The 20,208-nt window shown below is 46.6% G+C and overlaps 1 protein-coding gene across 2 annotated transcripts in view; it reads left to right on the top strand.

Annotated features, from left to right (window-relative positions):
* Window positions 1–9,090, top strand: part of HOMER2 (homer scaffold protein 2) — a 107,156-nt gene extending 98,066 nt beyond the window's left edge. For both annotated transcript variants that reach the window (XM_081227342.1, XM_081227341.1), the window contains exons 7-9: window positions 1,961–2,071; window positions 3,252–3,332; window positions 4,524–9,090. In XM_081227342.1, coding sequence (XP_081083468.1) covers window positions 1,961–2,071; window positions 3,252–3,332; window positions 4,524–4,712 — 381 coding nt within the window. In that variant the 3' untranslated portion in view covers window positions 4,713–9,090. The remainder of the gene's footprint in view (window positions 1–1,960; window positions 2,072–3,251; window positions 3,333–4,523) is intronic.
* The last annotated feature ends 11,118 nt before the right edge of the window (window positions 9,091–20,208 follow it).

Consider the following 20,208-nt stretch of genomic DNA (forward strand, 5'->3'; position numbering starts at 1 on the left):
CATGTCCCAGGGGCAGGAGGAAGACCCGCTGCTTCTCCCTTTGTCCTCCCCTCCGCCTCCCTGCCTGCCTTAGTGGGAATGCTACTACGTACAGAACTGACTGATTACCTTTCCTGAACCGAGTTTTAAAATTGCAATCGCAAAGGAGAAGAGAAATCAATGGGAGATTGCAGCTTTGTCTCTCACAAAGATCACCCTCTGATGCGAGCTGTGGGTTGGCCTTTCATGGGTGGCCTCCCTCTGGCATTTTCTGTGGTTCCGTGATCTTCGGTAGAGAAAAGGGATCCAGAGGGTGAGTGAAGAAAATAGATTCAGGAGATGGTGAGGCGTGATTGCTCAGAAACCCTGCTTCCCTGCAAACCGCTCTTTCTAAAAATGTGAGATAGGCAGCAAGGAAAGGAATACGGCCCTTGACGTGTGAGGTGGGCGGATGCGGACGGCCCTCGTGTGCCCTCTACCCTCCTACCCTGACATCGGAGCTTTTCGATTTTTTTCAGAATTCACCCACGCCCTTCCCTGTAATTAGTCGCTCATGCTCTGGAGTTGGGCTGAGTTGATGCGGTTGTTTTAGGGTTCCCAGGTGAGGTCCTGGGTTGCTGTGCTGTTTTGCTGGTCAGCACTTTTATCCACAGTCGGTGAACACAGTCTGATCCGTAAATGCAGGATTTCAGGGCACGGGTCGCATTGAGATTGGTACTGGCTCCCCTTGCCCCCGTTTATAACCCGCCCATCCGTTCTGAGTGGAGCCCCTGGAAACCACTCCCCTATTTCACATCTTACTTCGGAGCAGGTGGCACGTGACACTGCCTCGTGTCATTTTTTCATGAAGTGCTGATGGTGAGGGGTGCGGGCCAAGTTCTGACTCTCCACCTTCCCTTCTGAGGCTGGGCTGATCTGCCTGCCCGAGGGATTGATCGCCCTTTCTTTCTTTTTCCAAGCGAAGAGCTGAGTTTCTCGCTTCGCGTCTGAGTGTAAGAACCAAAGAGCCGTGCGGGCGGGCGGGGCGTGGAGGAAGTGCGTGCAGTGGAACCTACTCCCCGCGCGGAGCGTCAGCTTCCCTGGGTGGGAAGCACTGGGAACTTGATTCCCAGGGCGGGATGTGGACGTTGGTGGGATCTCCGGCAGCTCCTGTGGCTGGAGGTTCAGATCCTGAGGGCTGGTGCAGGTCATCTCTGAGAATTGTCCTCATGTTGACCCCTTAGTGCCCTGCACCCTGAGGACTGCCGCTGCCTGCTCGTGGGGAACCCCATCAACATGGTGCTCTTGTGTTACTTGCTGGTTACACCCCTGCCGTCCACTCTGCACCCATGCTTTGGCCCCTGGGAAATGCCCGGTGTCAGAGGTGTCAGGCTTGGGAAGGAGAGAAAGATGCACTCTGGGGATGTACCTCAGCCTGCACTTGTCATCTCTCCAGGAAGAGGCCCACGGGCCAGGCCCCTTCTGCGTGCATCAGTGGGGAACGGTCATCTTGATTTAAAACGTTTGAAATGTCATCGAGTCCCAGTTGGTAGCCACTGTCCCACAGAGTTGCTCGGTTCTCTACCCTGCTCGCTTAACCCCTTGAAATGCAACAGAATCATTCAGGGCATGATTAAGCTGATGTGACAATCATTCTGCGAAGCAGCAGATGGATTCATGGGACGTCTGGCCCCGACTTGTGACAGATCCTTAAAGCAAGCCTAAAGCTACCGTCCTGTGACTGTGAGAGAAAACCAGAGGCCCAGAGCATACTGAAGCCAGGTTTTGTGACTTCTGTGGCTTTGTTGGTATTAAATGAGGGCATCCTGTGCTAGCAGGAGCAAACACCCCAGGGGGAGCCCCATGGAGTTTGTTTGTAGCCACAAGGAAAAATGTATAAGTGGGTTAATTTATGGTTTACTTTAAAAGAGCTGTGGTGATCTTTTGTTTAATGACTAAAGTAAACTGTCATCCCTGCTTTAACATGTGATATTAATTAAAGATTGACGAGCTGGAAGAGCAGTGCAGCGAGATAAACAGAGAGAAGGAGAAGAATACCCAGTTGAAGAGAAGAATTGAGGAGCTGGAGTTGGAACTCCGAGAAAAGGAGACGGTGGGTAGTGGGGCTCTGAGCAGTGCTGCTCGGCGTCCCCTAGGCCTTGGCGGGTGATCTCCACCCAGGGACACGGCAGGCAGCTGTGGGGCATGTGACCAGCCCTGGCAGCTGCCTGGACCTCAGCACAGAGACAGAGCCAAAAGCTACACCAAGGCACAGATAGTCCAGAGCAAAGGCCTGACCATTACCCTCTGCAGCCTCCTTGTTGTACTTATTCTGTAGTTAGTCACTCAGATGCAAGAGGGAGCTGAACATTCACAAAAGCACCGGAAACTTTCATAGGTGGTCTTTTATCAGAAGTTGTGTTCTGCTGTCAAATTAATGCAGCGAGAACCCCCTGTCACACAGTCATTTATTTTCTGGGGGACAGGACAGCTAAGTACAGCAAGTCCCCTACCCACGAACGAGTTCCATTCCAAGAGTGCACTTGTAAGTCCAATTTGTTCGTAAGTCCAACAAAGTTATCCTAGGTATGCAACTAACACAATCGGCTGTATCCTACTGTACTGTAATAGGTTTATCATACTTTTCACACAAATAATACGTAAAAACAGACACAAAAACCAAAGAAAACATTTTTAACCTTGCAGCACAGTACTTTGAAAAGTACTGTAGTACCAGCTACATCACTGCTGCTTTTACGCTTGCTTCCAGACATCCTGGGCATGAAATAAAGATACTGTAGTACTGTACTCTATACAGTACTGTACAGTAAAGTACACAAACGCACAATCACTTGTAGAGGATGCATGCACGTGACAATGTACGCCAGACACGTTAACTGACTTACGTGATTGGACATGTGAACACACATTTGCATCTTTGAAAGTTCGCAACTTGAATGTTCATATGTAGGGGACTTACTGTATACAGAGGGTGGAGACCATGGGCAAGTTACCAATCCTCTCTCAGCCTCGGTTTCCCCATCTACAAAACAGGAATCATACTTCTCTTTTCATGGTGGTGTTCAGCCTTCATGCATTAATTCATGGAACATACTCAGCCTTTAGAATTACCTCATGTGTGTTAAGTATAACATCATCGCCTTTATTTTTTACGCAGACAACACAGGTTCCAAAAGCTGCTTCCATTATTTTATGCAGCAGTTGGGGATTTTCAAGGATACATTTTATCTGACTTGCTTTCACATTCTTTTTCCAATTTCTGTCTCCTGTAGGAGTTGATAGACCTCCGAAAACAAAGTGAAATCATACCTCAGCTCATGTCAGAGTGTGAATACGTCTCTGAGAAGTTAGAGGTAAGGACGGGGAGCATGTCCACCTGGGCTCAGATGAGAAGGCATCCACTGTGTTACCCATTTCTCCGAGGCCTCTCCCTTTCACGCCTGGCTTGGTAAAGAAGAGAGACTTTGTATTCCTAAAAAGCCAGCGTAACTACATGCCAGATGCCAGCTTTGCTCCCGGGTGCAGACTCAGCAGTGTTTGTCTTCTGTTTTTTCCACTTATATGAAGGTGTCCTGTGCATAACCATAGTGTAGGTGACTGTTTCCTGCCCACAGAAGTCCCTACAGAACCACAGAAGGGTGCGGGGCAGGGGATGGAAAGGAGGGCTGAGAGCCTAAGACCCAGGGGCTATTGTACCTCCCCAGCCAGTGACCTTGAACATGACCTTGGAAGGCTCCCCCCCCTCCGCCCCCCCACCCTGCTGGCTTCGGATTTCTGATCCACCTGCTCCATTTCTGAAGGAGCATTTTCAGGTCCTCCTTCACCTCCGAGGTTCTCCTCACTTCGAGAGCACTTTGTTCAGATACACAACCTTGGTATTAGTAACTGGTTCTTGTACACCCATTCAAAAATTCTCATTTTATGCCTGTAAGATGAAAGCTCTTATTTGGACTCACAGTGGTCCCGCCATTGGGAGCTTCAGCGTCTCCATGGCAACACCACGGGATGGACAGAGCACAGACCCACTGTCCCTGTGTCTGGCATGGCCAGTCCTCCCTCGCTGACGGCCAGAGGCTGGCCTGGGGCCGAGGAGGCCTCGCCTTCTCAGTGGAACTGGGAGAAACAAGTCACTCTTCCATTTGTGCTATTTCTCACTCTCTCCCAGAATGGAACCCGAAGGGGGCCTCTGCTGACCACCCTGGGCTTGGGGCTGAAAACTCCATGTGCTGGGATTTCAGGCTTCCTCTGCTGGGCACTTTGTGAAAGGATCACTTAGCACCAGGCTCCCTTGGGCAGGAGGCTGAGTTCTGTGTTCTCTGTGGGGGCATCATTTTAAGGCGAGATGCTGGCCGTTGGCACCTCTGCCAGAGAACAGCAGGAAGGAGGGGCACACACCTGATGCTAGGGGGGTGGGGGCAGGACACTTAACACCTCCAGGAAGGCAGGCCCGCCCGAGGGGGACGGACAGTCTGGCTGTCGCAGGTCTCAGCGGGGCTCCTCCCGCTCTGTCCCCAGACCCTCCTTTCTCTCTCTCTTTGCTTCAGGCGGCAGAGAAAGACAATCAGAACCTGGAAGACAAAGTGCGCTCCCTGAAGACGGACATCGAGGAGAGCAAGTACCGCCAGCGCCACCTGAAGGTGGAGCTGAAGAGCTTCTTGGAGGTGCTGGACGGGAAGATCGATGACCTGCACAACTTCCGCCGGGGCCTCTCCAAGCTGGGCACCGACAACTAGGGCTGCGCGTGAGTCCCCAGGGTGTGTGTGACACGGAGTAGCACTAGGACGTCCTCCCGTTCGCGTGGCTTCTGTAAATGCAGGCGCGGTTCGTCATGTTTCCAAACCAGGGGTGCCGTCCACTCTCTCCTCTCCAGAATAGAAACCTCCCCTTGCTCCTCTGGCCTTGCGGGGTCATGGACAACTGGACGATTCTGACTCAGGAATCCAGAACTAGGTCTACCTTAAACATTTACGCAGTCAGGGCAGGGATGTTTATATCTTTCTTAAGGGCTGTTGCAACCATATGAACTGGAAAAAAAAATTTTCTAATTCAAATATGAATACCCTTTCCAACTCCTTTTTTTTGAGTAGCGTTCAGAGTATTCGAATGTCCACCAGGCACCAATGCGTGGGGCGTGGTGATAGCAGCTTTCCTCTCAGTATATACAGAGGTGCTTTAAAGCAACCACTTAGTAGAGACTTGTCCCAAGAGAGAAAACACGCTTCTGGTGGAGGCGTTTTCTGGCAGGGGAATCGCCTGCATCCACTCCGCCCACTTCCCAGTTTGTAGGGTTGCGACAATGTTCCTTTTCTTGGTTTTAATTTCTGAGCAGGTTACTGTGCTGTGGGGACAGCACGCAGCGAGGGTGCCTAGCACAGTGCCTGGCACAGAGTAGGTGCTTAATAAATATTTGTTCAATTAAACGCATAAACAGAATTTAGTGTTTTCATCACATCCCCCATCAAGCCCCTGTTGGACAGTCCACCATCCTGGTGCACTGGGTCATTATCAGGCATGTATGTGACTTTGTGGACAGACTCGTGGGTTGGCTCAGGTGGCCCTGGGGCCGGGAGGGTGGCGGTGGAAGCAGCAGGAGCTGGTCTGAGGCCCCCCCGCCCCCAGCAGCCCATCCATGATGCTCTGCCCCTGGGGGCCTCTGACACTGAGACCACCCTTCCTTTCCAGGGGTGAGGCCTGTGGCCTAGGGATTCTAGGACCACTGACTGTCCCTGGTATAGGGGCTGCCCAGGGCTTGGGATCTAGGGTGGGATCCTCTGTTGGGTTTAGACAATTGAAAAAGAAATCACACAGGCCCATGAGGGAAAGAGTGGGCTCAAAGTGGCTGAGCCTTGGCCTTAGAGGAGTTCTGCCCAGGTCTGCCTCCCCCTGTTCCTGCTAAGGAAGGGACCAGAGCCATGGACCTCTCCTCTCTTACTGAGTTTCTCAGTGGGGCCAGTGGCCATTTCATTTGCCCCATGCATGGCAAGATGGTCTGAATCCCTGGCCGACGGCATTTCTAAATCCCTTTGAGGGAGGGGGAGGCTTTGCTGCCCCCTTACCTACTTTGAGAACCACTAAGAGAACTTCCCCCTCTAGAAGGATTTTCTCACACATTAGAATTGCTCCCTGCTGAATTGTTTAGATAAACAATAAAATAGCCTGAGGAGGTGGGTAGGGTACACAAGGATGTGACCCAGGCCCCAGGGTGACTTTACAAGTCCTGCTGCTCTCTTTCATGTAGCTGAGACCATCTCCCTGAGCAGGGAGGTCTTATTTGGGATGGGGAAAGCACCAGGACATGTAGGGGAGACCCGCAGGCTGAGTGGGGCAGCTCTGGTGGAGTTCACTGGGCTGGTGGCAGATGGAAATGGAAAGCGTGGTCAGCCCTCCTGCTGGTGTGTGACTGGGCGCTGCTGGCCCTGCCCTTTCCCTGGAGCTCCAGATGGCTCTCAGGACAGTGGTAGCCGCTCTACTGACCTGGAGATCAGAGAGCTGGGCTGACCGTGAGTTGGCCTTGTGGCCCAGCAGTGGGCTAAAGAGGATTCTTCTCAGGCTAGGCCAGTCCACCTGCCCAGGAGCAGCAGACACCGGGATTCTGAAACCTCAGCTTGGGTCTTCTGATGCCCACTACCCCTGTCTATGAGGCAGCTTATTCATCCAGAGGGAGCCATCTTGACTGACTGGAGCATGCTCAGATGACGTATTCATTGGAGGATAGAGTTGCTAAAGCCACTTGCACATTCTGGGCAGTGACGGGAGAAACCGGTGGCAGCGGTAGAGCCATTACCACGGTGGGCTGCTGTGTCCCTGTGCAGTTGAGACCCATGACCCCTGCTCACCGACCGTGGAAGAGTTTGGTGAGCCCTTGTAGGCAGTAGGTGAGGAGCTGAGAGCCCCACACTATGTGGCCCCAGCCAGCTTTACACCATGCAGCCCAGGAGCTAAGAGCAGCAGGGGTTCCTCTAAAGGAGAAGCTAAGTTGGGCTCAGCAGGGAAAGCACACCTTTACAAAAGCCCTGGACTTTCAGTTCCTTCTGCTTTTCTCTAAAGGTCTTAATGTTTCTTCATTTACTTTCTTTAAAAAAAAAAAAAAAAAAAAAAGGCCTGGGGACAACCTAGACAGTCTGTCGAGAGGCTAGCCCTGTCTAACAGCCTCGGGATATAAGGAGAATGACCCGCTGAATTCATCCCAGTTTCCCTTGAGCCAAGCCCTCATTTGTTAGGACATCCAGCTCCAGTCTCAGCACTGATGCCCTTTGGTTGTCGTGATCTGAAGCCAAGTGCAGGCAGGGCATAACCCTTGCCTCACAAACACCCCAGCCCTGTCATGCTGCTGGAGGATTTAGAGCTAGGACTGCGTCTTTGTTTCCGAGTGATGTCTCCTGATTGGACATCTCCAAGACTGCCTGCCTGAACCTCAATTAGCTTTTTTTTTTTTTTCCTTTGCATCTGTGAAACCTGGGGCCTAAAAAAAGCAATGGAAAATTTGGAATCCTTTAACCATAATGATCCTTAAAAATAATTTTCATTCCAAGTAAAGACCCACTGGATGCGTGATACAGCTGAGAGCGGCAAGGGGAGATAAAGTCTTCCTAGTGCCTCGGGAATGGAAAACCACCTGAGTGACAGGCTGGGACAGTGTGGTCAGGCCTTGAAAGAGAGCCAACGTCCACATGAGACCCAGAACTTGTACACTCCCTCCCTTCCACACTCCCCTGCATGCCGTCACTTTAGACCTCAGCTGAGTGAGAGAATGGGGCAGAGATCATTCCCCATTTTGCAGAGGAAGCAGAGACAGGTGACTCACCCTGAGTCACCCAGCTAGTGAGCAGCAGCGTGGGCTGCATCTGGGTCTCCTGAACCCTGGTCCAGTGTCTTGCTACGAGTCATGCTCTCTTCTCCCTTTAGTGACCTTTGGGTGCCAAGAAAAAAACACTCTCGTGTCCTGATAAGAGCACATTGCAGTTATACTGTTTTAACATATGTCCACAGCAAATGATAACTTATAAATGAATGAATCAGAATTACATTTACATTCATTACAGCAATAAGTTCCACTTTTGAATGATTCTGCTTTTGTAGGGATCTTTCCAAGAGATTGTTGGTTAAAATGATGTTGGTGCTTTGAGAGGCCAGAACGATGAGACACATTTTGAGTTCTTCGTTGATGGCTTTCGTGGAGGCAAAGCAGTTTGTTCAAAACAAGCAGGAGGCCCCAAAATGGCAGAGCAGTAAACAGAGTGATGGTGGGGCAGGTGGGGTGTGGGGGGATTGCCCATCACTGCCCAGCCCCTTCCCAGACAGGAGCCAGCACTGGGGAGGGAGTAGACCAGCCAGTGGTTAGAGCAGGTTGAGTGGTGCCTGACCGGCCCCCGGGAGGACTGTCCACAGCGGGCAGTTGGTCTCCATCCTGCAGTCTCCTCATGGACACCTCTAGACTTGGGCGGCCCGCGGGCACAGCCTGGACGGTGGTTAGCTAACGCCTGGCCAGTATTTACTACATTTGACATAAAACATCAAATAAAGGGTGGGATACAGTGCTACTCAGAGGCGTCACGATCGGCCTGTTGTAAAAGGACTCCTTTTCTATAGGCAAGACTGCTTTTCTATAGAAATCGGGGGCAACTTTGGGTGAGAGCCAAAGCCAACCACAGGGTGTGCCAGGGACGTCAGGTGTGGCCAGGTGCTCCCTTAGAAGGCAGGCAGCCTGGATGGGACTTAGCAGAGGTGCTTGACAGAGGTTGCCCTTTAAGACAGAGCCAGCCGCTGCATTCAGCTCATCGCTGAAAGTGGCTCTTGTGCCATGTGTCCATCTAAAAGCTATGGGTTCTTTTATTCACTCGAAAGATCACTGGATTTTGAAGCGCTGGCGATTTAAACTAGAAGCCTGCAAATCAACATCCATACATATTCTTAAATGACATGCATGGTTTAAAAGAATTCCAATTTCTGCATACATAGTTTCCCCAAAATAAATATATATTCTTGGGATGGTGGGGGTGACGGCATGGAGAGGGAATGCTGTATAAAAATGTGTGTTGTTTTACGTGTCTTTTTCATACACCTATCTCAAGCATATGGGTTTTTCCAGTTCCTCTTTAAACACCAGCCAGGAAGAAGGTGATTATGGTAAGAATTTGGCAGCCAGATGATATGGTCTAGTGAACTTTGGAGTGTGTGTGTGTGTGTGTGTGTGTGTGTGTGTGTATTGGGGGAGGAAGCAGCAGGGGGAAGCAGGAGAAACGACAAGGAAGGGTTTTCAATTTAAAAATATATGTATAGCTAAGAGGAGTCTTTAGTAATCCTGGCGGTGATGTTATATGTTCTGGAATCCATCTTTGAGAAGAAGAGCTTGTGGGTCTTTTGTTTTGAGCGGAATTGTACAGTGCCCTACTCTCTTTGACGAATGCAGAGCCTTGTGAAGAGTGGCCCTCCCCAGGCCACACAGACCCCCGGTGCACCTGCCAGGAGCCCAGAGAAACCACGGTGGAGTCCAGACTGTGGGACATTTTGGCGGATGACTGACAGGTCCGATGATATGCAGCTGTGGGGAATGTGTCACTGTTCTTACCCTATGGACCACTTTTAATATAAAATCCTGACTTTAAATAAATTGTTGTAGCAATGCTTATGGTGTGACAGACAATTAGGCATTTCTTGCATCAAATGTAAGAATTTAACGATTAGCATGAGGTGGATAAGTGGACTCTCCCAAGAATACTGTTGTTTTTTTCTTTTCCCTTTTCAAATGCCTTTTTGGTACATAAATAATATATACTTTTCTAAGAAGAAATGAAAAAAATCACCTGTTATTACACCATCTGATTATAACCACTGTTAACATTTTGGTATATATCTTTTCAGACTTCTTTTCTATGCATCTATAGCTGTTTTATTACTTTTTTCATGAGATACAATCATATTATACATTATTATACATATACTGTTTTATAACTTGCTTTTTTCCCTTTTAACACTATAGTGAATATATTTCTATGTCAGAAATATGTAACAGCATCATTTTTAACATCTGTGTAAGTTGTACCTTGGGTACTTGTTTCCAGTTTTATACTGTTGTACTCAAGGATACGATGGAAATCCTTTCTTCTAACACCTTCATGAACTTTTTAGAATATTTACTTAGGATAACTTTCTAAAATTGGACTTGCTGGCTCAAAAGTGTAATGGGTGCTACAAGCACTGCTCCGTCTCCTCCTCTCCCTCCTGGGCACACAGGAGATGCCACTTACCATCCCCTATAGTCACTCAGGGTCCTGGTGCTAATGCTGGCCAATAAGGTGTGAGCAGAAGTGACATGTGCAACGTCCAGGCTGAGACTGTGAGATGCCCCCGTGCAGGTCTCCAGTCTTTCTGTTGCCTTGCCCCACAGGTGGTGATGTCCCAGGGCTGGAGCCTATGTCAGCTGGAGCCTTTGTCAGCCTGGGTCCCTGAGTGACTGTGTGGAGAGCTCCCCTTCTCCCATCATGACATCCCCCTCCCCACCTGTGTGGACGTGTACTGTGAAGAAAGAATAAACTTTAAGTGTTACACTATTGGGATGTCAGGGTTATTTTGTTACTGCAGTGTAACATATCCTGACTAACAAAAAGGTATGCACATGTTGGGGACTTTTAATATATCTTGCCTCTAATTGCCTTCCAGAAAGATGATACCAAATTATGCTCCCACCAGCAATGTGTGAGAATGTCCGATTCCCCTCTTTCACACTGGTGTTCCCATGGGGACTGGGGGGGCTAGTTTTGATATGCATATTTTGATGATAGTGTGACCCTCCTAGCCAACATATTTATTAGACTATATTCTTTTGTCATTTACCTATTCGTCTTCTCTGGCCAATTTTCTCACAAGGTGTTTGTGTTTCTCATTGATTTCTAAGAAGTTTTTTTTTCTCCCTATAAATATTATTTTTTAAAAGTTGCATGTATTTGGGGCTTCCCTGTAGTGCAGTGGTTAAGAATCCACTTGCCAATGCAGGGGACACAGGTTCGAGCCCTGGTCTGGGAAGATCACACATACTGCGGAACAGCTAAGCCTGTGTGCCACAACTACTGAGCCTGTGTGCCACAACTACTGAAGCCCGCACACCTAGAGCCCGTGCTCCACAACAAGAGAAGCCACCACAATGAGAAGCCTACACACCACAAGGAAGAGTAACCCCTGCTCACCTCAACTAGAGAAAGCCCACACACAGCAACGAAGACCCAACACAGCCAGAAATAAATAAATTAAATTAATAAATTTATTTTTTAAAAGTTCAATATATGGCTTAGATTAAAAAATTTTTTTTAGTCAAATCTACCTTTTCCTTTATGGTTGCTGCCTTTGCTGTCATGCTTTTGAAGATCTTTGCAATTCTGATTCCAAGGTTGTATGAATTTTCACCAGTATTTTATTCTTGTACTTTTATTGTTTGTTTAAGCAATTAAATCTATGATCCATGTGGAATTTATTTTTTAAATTACCCCAACATCACTTACTGGGAAATCTATCCTTTCTCTACTGATACAAAATCCCATTTTCACTATATACCCAATCCATATATGTATATATATATATATATACTTTTTTTTTTTTCGGTACTCAGGCCTCTCACTGTTGTGGCCTTTCCCATTGCGGAGCACAGGCTCCGGACGCGCAGGCTCAGCGGCCATGGCTCACGGGCCCAGCCGCTCCGCGGCATGTGGGATCTTCCCAGACTGGGGCACGAACCCGTGTCCCCTGCATCGGCAGGCGGACTCTCAACCACTGCGCCACCAGGGAAGCCCCTCTTTTTTTTTTTAGAAAGCATTTTCTTTTTTTAAAAAATTATTTATTTTATTTATTTTTGGCTGCATTGCTGCATGCAGGCTTTCTCTAGTTGCGGCAAGCAGGGGCTACTCTTCCTTGCGGTGCACGGGCTTCTCATTGCAGTGGCTTCTCTTGTTGTGGAGCATGGGCTCTAGGCGCACGGGCTTCAGTAGTTGTGGCTCGTGGGCTCTAGAGCACAAGCTCAGTAGTTGTGGCACACGGGCTTAGTTGCTCTGTGACATGTGAGATCTTCCCAGGCCAGGGCTTGAACCCGTGTCCCCTGCATTGGCAGGAGGATTCTTAACCACTGCGCCACCAGGGAAGCCCTCAATCCTTATATTTCTTTAAGCGTACTTCTGAACTTTCTATTGTGTACATTCTGGCACTGGTACCACATAGTTTGATCATCTCAGATTTAGACTAAATGTCCCCATTAATTAAACGTCTTCAAAAATGTCCTAGTACTTTTTGTATATTGACAGTTCCAAAAGAAATTCAGGATCATTTTGTAGCATTTAGAAGAACTGGAAATTGGATTGTGTAAAATTTATAGGTAACTATAGAGAGAATTAACATCTTCATAATATTTAACCTTTCATTTCAGTAAATTTATAAAGTATTATGTTCCTCAGTATATTTTTTCTAGTACAGGTAATTTTTTGTAGTTGTGGTTACTATGGTAAATGAGCTCTTTTGTCCATTATATTTTCCAGCTGCTTATTGTTAGTATAAAGGTACATGACTACTTTTTTTCTAATGAAAATTAAATCCATTGATTTTTTTTTTTTTTTTTTTTTTTGGCGGTACGTGGGCCTCTCACTGTTGTGTGGCCTCTCCCGTTGCGGAGCACAGGCTCCGGACGCGCAGGCTCAGAGGCCATGGCTCACGGGCCCAGCCACTCTGCAGCATGTGGGATCTTCCTGGACCGGGTCACGAACCCGTGTCCCCTGCATCGGCAGGCGGACTTTCAACCACTGCGCCACCAGGGAAGCCCCTGATTTTTTAATTTAAAATATTAAACAAAAGCTGTGTAAATGGAAGCATTATGAAAAAACATAATATGGAAACTGAAAGTCCCCCATAATTAAAATCCTTCTGCCCCCAAGATAAACAGTCAACAGTTGACTCATAGTCCTCAAATCTTCTTTTCCTAAAGTATGTTTTATCATTTTGACCATATGATAGAACTCTTCTGCTGCTTGTATTTTTCACTTGGCAATAGATCTTAGACATCTTCCTGTCAGTACCATATCAATCTACCTCATTCTTCTTAACTCTGCATAGAGAGTTCTGTGGTTGTTTACTAGTTTGTTTAACTTGGCAATTGGTTATTTGTTTATTTTGTAGCTAGCCAATTACTGAATTTCCTTTCATTTTAATAGTTTTGTTGTTGTTATTGTTAATTCTTTTGCCTTTTTCATGTAGTTAATAGTTCTGAGTAGTGATGATAACTTTACCTCCATATTTTTAATAATCTTATTTCACATCCTTATCACACTGACCAGCACTTTTAGAACAATGGTAAATAACACCTATATAAATTGTGCCGATATTTTACATTCTTCTTTATATATATATTTTTACTTGGCGAGAATACCTCTAGTGTTTCTCCAAAAGTACAAATTTGACTCTTAGTATGAGATATTCTTAATATTTGAATTTATATATTAAAGTTATGCCCTCCTCTTTCTAGTTTGCTGAAAGTTTTATCAGTAATGGTTGTTGGAATTTTATTAAATGCCTTTTTTTCACATCTGTCAAGATGATCAAATGGTTTTTCTTTATCATAACTTAATATGAATCATTTAAATAGATTTGCTAATGTCAGACCCTCTCTGCATTTCTAGAAAAATCTGATTTAGTCATGGTATATTATTCTTTCAATATATGTCCCCACTCAATGTTAACAGTGGTTATTTATGATGGATTGGTTTATGGTAGACTTTTATTTTTTGTTCTTATCTGTATTTTCTGATTTTTCTACATGGCTCTCATATTACTTGTATAATAATAGTAAGAGCTTTAAAATAAGAAAATTACTCTGGATTTGGTTTGCTCTTATTATTTTGGAATTTTTCAAAATTTTAGGTGGATAGTTGTATAATTTTTTTTTCTGCTGTCTTTGTCAGGTATTGATGTTGGGTTTGTGTTAACTTCTTTAAAAAAAAAAAAGAACTTGGGAAGCTCTATCTCTTTTTTTCTATGCCCTTGAACAGTTTAAATAATATTTAGAATTTTTTGCTCCTTGAAGTTTTTATAACATGTATAAAGCTGTCTAAGTCTAGTGCCTTTTTAGGAAATAATTCTTTGACAATTTTTTCAATGTTTTTCCATGCTCATTAGTCTCTTTAAACTTTCTTCCTATTCTGTAAGTTTCTGGCAACTTAAACTTCCTAATTAATGATTCTGTTAATATTTTCAACTTTGCTAGCCTGGAGCTGTCGTATTTTCTTTTCTCATTCATAACGTTCTGTGTCTGTGCTTTCCCTTTTTATTCTGGGACTTTAAATCTTAATTTACTGTTTTACCATTTTATGATTTTTTTGGTTTGTTTTTGTTCTTATTAATTTTCTTCCTTTATTTTGTTTTTTTTCCACCTTCTCAAGTTGAATGCCATTTAAACTTTTTCCTGTTTAATAGTAGATATAGTTACTCGCACTCATAAGGCTACCTGACTTTTCTTCTGAATATTTCTTTATCCATTTCTGTTAAATTTTTAGCTATGGTGTTCTAAGTTATAAATAACTTGTAATTTCATATTTGACTTTATTTTTTACTTAAGAGTTATTTGAAATTAACTTTAAAATTTCTAGATAGTTTGATACTTTTTGTTGTTGTTATTAACATTTGTTACAAGTGTTGTCAAAGAGGGTATGGCCTGTACAATTTCTGCATTTTGGACTTTATTGATGTTTTCTTGGGACCTAATAAATTGTTAATTTTAATCAATATTCCCAGGAAACTGGAAAAGAAGATATATTCTCGGAAGGGAACAAAATTAAATCTATATGTATTAATTTGACCTTATTAATTATAATCTTATGGACCTTTAATTTTTGCTTACCTGATTCATTAAAGACTAAGGAAAGTGTGTTAGTCTCAGACTACTATTGTATTTCTGTCTATTTCTCTTGTGTTTCTAACAGTTCTTGCTTTATGTGTTTCAGTATGACGTTATTTGGCAAATTATCTTTTTATACTTAAGGGAAAAAGTATTTTCCTTTAAAGACTTGTCTACCTTTGTGGATTTTACCTGATTTTGTTGTAACAGAGTTGTTTATGTAGAAATACATAGTTCAGTAAAATGTTTGTGTCTGTTTTTAAGTTAACAAAAATCTTTCAGAAGCCCTTTGTGTCTTAAGATATTTTGGAAACTCTGGATCTCCCCAAGGGTAGGTTGATGTTCTCTAGGGTGACTTCCTGAGCCAAAGCAAGGAAGGCAGTGTGGGTTAAGGCACGTAAGCCTTTGGAACAGAATTAGGGTTTGGGGGGTTTGCCAACATTTCCAGTTCCTGCTTCAGGGCAGCCCCATGCTTGGTATGGTTAAGGGTCACCTGCCCTCCAGCTGGTCACCTTCTGCCTCGATGGGGTCAATATTGAAGCTTTTCTTAACCCAAGAGGCACTTTTCTTCTGCAGGGCTGGCCTTCTGAGCAGAAGGCAGCAGAGGGTATATGCTTATGTTCCTGGCTGTTGGGGGAAAAGCTAATCTCGGAGACTCATTCTACCAGAAAAGATTTTTCCAGAGCTATTCAAGCAGATTATTCACACGGCAAAGTCTGTGCCCGGCAGCGAACCAACTTTTCCAAAACACGTGGAGGAGGTGTGAATCTCAACCCACAGCTCAGGAGTGAAAGATATGCCACCTTCTCTATTTTCCCTTCATTCAAGTAAGTTTCTGTTTTGGGCCCTCGTTCTACCAGGCTCATGCAATTGGATCTCAGTCAATCCCAGGACTCCCTTTTCTCCAGATGTGAGTTTTCGAAGGCTGAGGGCTTGCATATTCCCAGGGTGGTGGGGGTCAGGGGGTCTATGTCTGTTGAGATGTCCCCTGTTCCTGCCGTCTCACTCCACTACCGTTGTGTCACAAGAATTCCTCACAGGTTCCTGTGCTGCAGAAATCTCCGTGAGGCTGTCCTAGGCCCTCTCTCTACACAGCCATCCCATGTTTGGCAGCAAAGGTTTCGGGTAGAGGGTGATTTAACTTAGAGGGACTGCTAGATAAACCACTGCGTGTTTGCACAAGAGAGCATGCTAGTGAGCGGAAGTGATTCTGTGGCCACCCATGCCCGCTTGCTTTGCAGGCCCCTGCAGCTCACTTGCGGGGGTGGGGCTCTGGCCCAGATCCCCACATCAACCACCTCCCAGAGGGGCCTCCTTACGCCAATCGGGTCCTAGGCTTTACTTCTCCGGGGCGCTTGGGAAAGTTGACCTCGCTCTTTTGCAATAATCGTCCCATGAATGAAGCTTTCCTTCCCAATTCTTGTCTTGCTCCTGACTACTCCTTTTCCTTACCCTCCTCCTCCTGCCCTGTAGTGTTGGGGTCTCCAAGGATCCGGCCTGGGCCACCTTCCTGTGACACTCTCCCCTGGCAGTTCCAAGGCTTCCCCACTCCACCTTGTCCCAGCCTCCTGGAGTCAGCTCCCTTTTGTCCAGTGCTGCCCCATACCCACCTCCTGATCCCCGACCGTGGCACCTCCCCCCTCCAGGTGTTGGCACCATCTATGTCCTTGCCCTTGCTTCCTGCACAATGAGTCACCATATTATGCTTCTTCCTCTGGTTATCTCAGTCTCTTCACTCCATCACTGCTTCTCTCACCAGACAGTCCCTATCCTGTTCCTGATCCCCTCACTCTAGGATCTCCTCCATCGTCTGGTTCCTTTTAGGTAAAGCTGCCAGAGGCCTCTTCCTAAAGCTTGAGTCATCAGGTTCTAGCCCCCTCTCTCCACCCTCCCCCCATGAGGTCACACTAGCCGCCTTCCCTGGTCCTGCCCAGGCCTTGCTGGTGCGTCCTCTCTGTGCTCTAGTTCTTGCTCTTCCCCCTGCCCGGAATCCTTTCCCGTTTCCAACCCCATTTCTCTTCTTAGACCCAGCTCAAAGGCCTAGGCCCTCCAGATTAAAATCAGCCACTCTAGGGGACTTCTCTCATGCTTCTTAGAGAGCTCTTTTCACACTTACAGCTTTTTTTTTTTTTTTAGCATCTTTATTGGAGTATAATTGCTTTACAATGGTGTGTTTCTGCTTTATAACAAAGTGAATCAGCTATACATATACATACATCTCCATATCTCCTCCCTCTTGCATCTCCCTCCCACCCTCCCTACACACATACAGCTCTTAAATCATTAATTCATGTATTCGTTTAACAAATATTTCTTGAGCGCCTTTATGCCCCAGGCCCTGGGAACACAAAGGTGAAAAGACACAGATATTTTCCGCAAATCTATTACGTTCCAGTGGAGCCGTGAGGTGATATGTTGCAGGTGCAAATGGAACTCAGCTGATGGAGGATATGTGAGACTCCCCCTCAAGCAGGGTTCTCACAGGGGTTCAAGAACAGGAGTCAGCGTACATCCTGCTTCTCCAGAGCTGGGGTGACCCTGGGCCACTCTGAAGACTGTGAGACATCCAGCTCCAAGGCTCTTCATCTTGGAAGGAACCTGCAATGACTCTAAGTATGCCTGCCTCACTCTTCCCTGTCACAGCCCCCTCATTTCCTGTCTGACTTGTATATATTCGTGTTTTTCTAAGGATGGTCTGCAGACCAGCTGCTTCAGAGCTATCTTGGGTTTCCCAGAAAAACCTCCTGGATTAGCATTTTTGCAGGCCAGGCCTTGCAGTATGCATTCTAGAAGTTCCTTGTGCTAGACAACAAGGTGATGGCTCCCCAAAGATGTCCACATCCTAATCCCCAGAACCTATGAATGTGTTACCTTACATGCCAGAAGGGACCTTGCAGATAGACCTTCAGATGGGGAGATTATCCTGGATTATCTGGTGGGGGAGGCAATCTAATCACATGAGTTCTTAAAAGCAGAGAACCTTTCCTGGCTGGGGTCAGAAAGAGATGGTGATGGAAGAAGAGTCAAAGAGATACCATGTTGCTGGCTTTGAAGATCAATGAAGGGGCCACAAGTCAAGGAATGCAGGCAGCCTCTAGAAACTGGAAAAGCTTCTAGCTTCTCCCCTAGAGCTTCAAAAAGGAACACAGCCTTGCTGACACCTTGATACTAGCCCAGTGAGACCCATGTAGGACTTCGGACCTATGGAACGGTAAGATAATAAATCTGTGTTGTTTTAAGCCCCTATAATTGTGGTAGTTAGTTCTGGCAGCAATAGAAACCTGATACGCTCCTCCCATGAGTTTACATATCTAAGAGTTGAGAAACTCTGCTGTACAGTGAGTCCCCGACATGCAAACGAGTTCCATTCCGAGAGTGCGTTCATAAGACCAATTTGTTCGTTAAGTCCAGCAAAGTTAGCCTAGGTACCCAACTAACACAATCGGCTATATTGTACCGTACTGTAATGGGTTTATAATACTTTTCACACAAATAATACATAAAAAACAAACACACACACAAAAAAATAGTACTGTACGATAAAGTACACAAAAGCACAACCACTTGTAGCAGATGCATGCACATGAAAATGTACGCCAGACGCGTGAACTAACTAACTTACATGATTGGACCTGCAAACGCATGTTCCCATCTTTGAAAGTTTGCAACTTGAAGGTTCGTATGTAGGGGACTTACTGTATAAATTCACTCAGCTACATGGTTTCACATGATGGGTGGTCATTAATCAAAAACCTCTTGATTCTGGCTCCTGCTACTACCTGCTTGATTCACCAATTCAAATGCGGGAGAGGAAACGAATGAACAAATGAATAAGTCAGTCTGATCAGCCCGGCTCATGGTTTTTCACTCCGGGACAATCCATAGGAGGCTTCCAGTTATGAATTGGCTGTCCTAGCATCAGCTTTAGCCAGAGGGCCCAACTCAGGCTCTAAAACGTGGCCAAAGTGGGCTGCCCTTGTAGCCAGGGCTGTGGGTTGGGGGAGGCGTTGTGACTGGTGTCCAGGACAAGGGGCAGTGGTCCTAGAGTGGGGGAGGGCCCGGGAAGACATTGGAGAGGAGGACGCGATGGAGTTGAGACTGAGAGGTGGGTGTGGATTTGCCGGACAGGTGGCAGAAGGCCGGGATGCCCCAGGCACTGAGGCTTAGGAGAGCAGGTCCATTTGAGGGCAGCCTGCTTGGTATTGCTGGAGTAAAACCTGTGGTGGGGAAGGGGCGGAGAGGCAGCGGCCAGGTTTCTGAGGGGCAGGCCTTTACCGGGTGGGTTGGAGAGTGGAGAGGGACATCGAGGGGGGAGGGGGGGATGGATTGACAGCACAGGTTTGAAGCTGGACAATAGGAGACAATACTCGACCCTCCCCGTGGCTCTGGATCCCGAGGCCAGAGTCTGGACTTAAGCCTTGGCTGGAAGAAGGGGGGAAATGGAGAAATGAGGGAGAGAGGATTCCAGAGAAGCTTGGATGCACATTAGACAGTTGGGCGAGGGGTTTCAATTGGAGAACTCTCTGGGAAAGGATCTTTTTTTTTTTTTGAGTCTTCTCATCTTTGGCAGGCCTTAGAAAGCAAATTCTGAGAATTATCCAAGTCTGAGTAAGCTCACTGGTGTCTCAAAATACTGAAATTACAAGAATTAAAATAAAAATACCAAATTGCATAATAAGCATAAGAAAGTCCAGCAAAGCTCTGATGTTGCCATTTTTAAAAATACCAGATTCTTTCTAGAGAAACTTTTTGTGCTGAGCTTGGCCTGTCTATGGTGGAGAAAGAGGCCTGGGAGGCTGCCACTTGGCCTGCTGCTGGGATTTGCGACTGAGGCCCGGCAAGTAGACAGCAGGGACTGTCCCCCGTGCTGCAGCACTACCCCCCCCCACACACACACACTGGGAACCTGCAAAAAGGAAAGGGAACAGTGGGAACAGAGGCTAATGCCGGGTCACGGCACCAAGGCCTGGGCCCCGGGAGCAGAGTGAGGCACCTTCGTGTACAGGAGCTGGATCTGGGTCTGCATCACTTCAGGTCAGGGAAAGTAGGACACCTGACGGACCCACGGGTGACCTGGCAGTGGCCACGCTGAAGGATCTCCAGCCATGCACGGAGGTCCAGGCTGCAGCTGCTGAAGAAGGACCCAGACCCCTCCCAGCTATGCCAGCTGAGGCCCCTCGGAGTTAGCTACGAAGAAACTCTACGTAGGAAGGGTTTTGGTCTTTAACAACTTTACTTTGGATAAGGAGGGTCGATTCATCTTGTTCTGTGGAAACCCAGGATTGCCATGGCAAGAGTGAGGGGATGCTTTGGACAATTTGAGAAATGAGGAGACCGCCTTGTATGGGTCTCTTCCCCTTTCC

Source organism: Mesoplodon bidens (genome assembly GCF_964165515.1).
Source record: "Mesoplodon bidens genome assembly, chromosome: 3".
NCBI lineage: Eukaryota > Metazoa > Chordata > Mammalia > Artiodactyla > Ziphiidae > Mesoplodon > Mesoplodon bidens.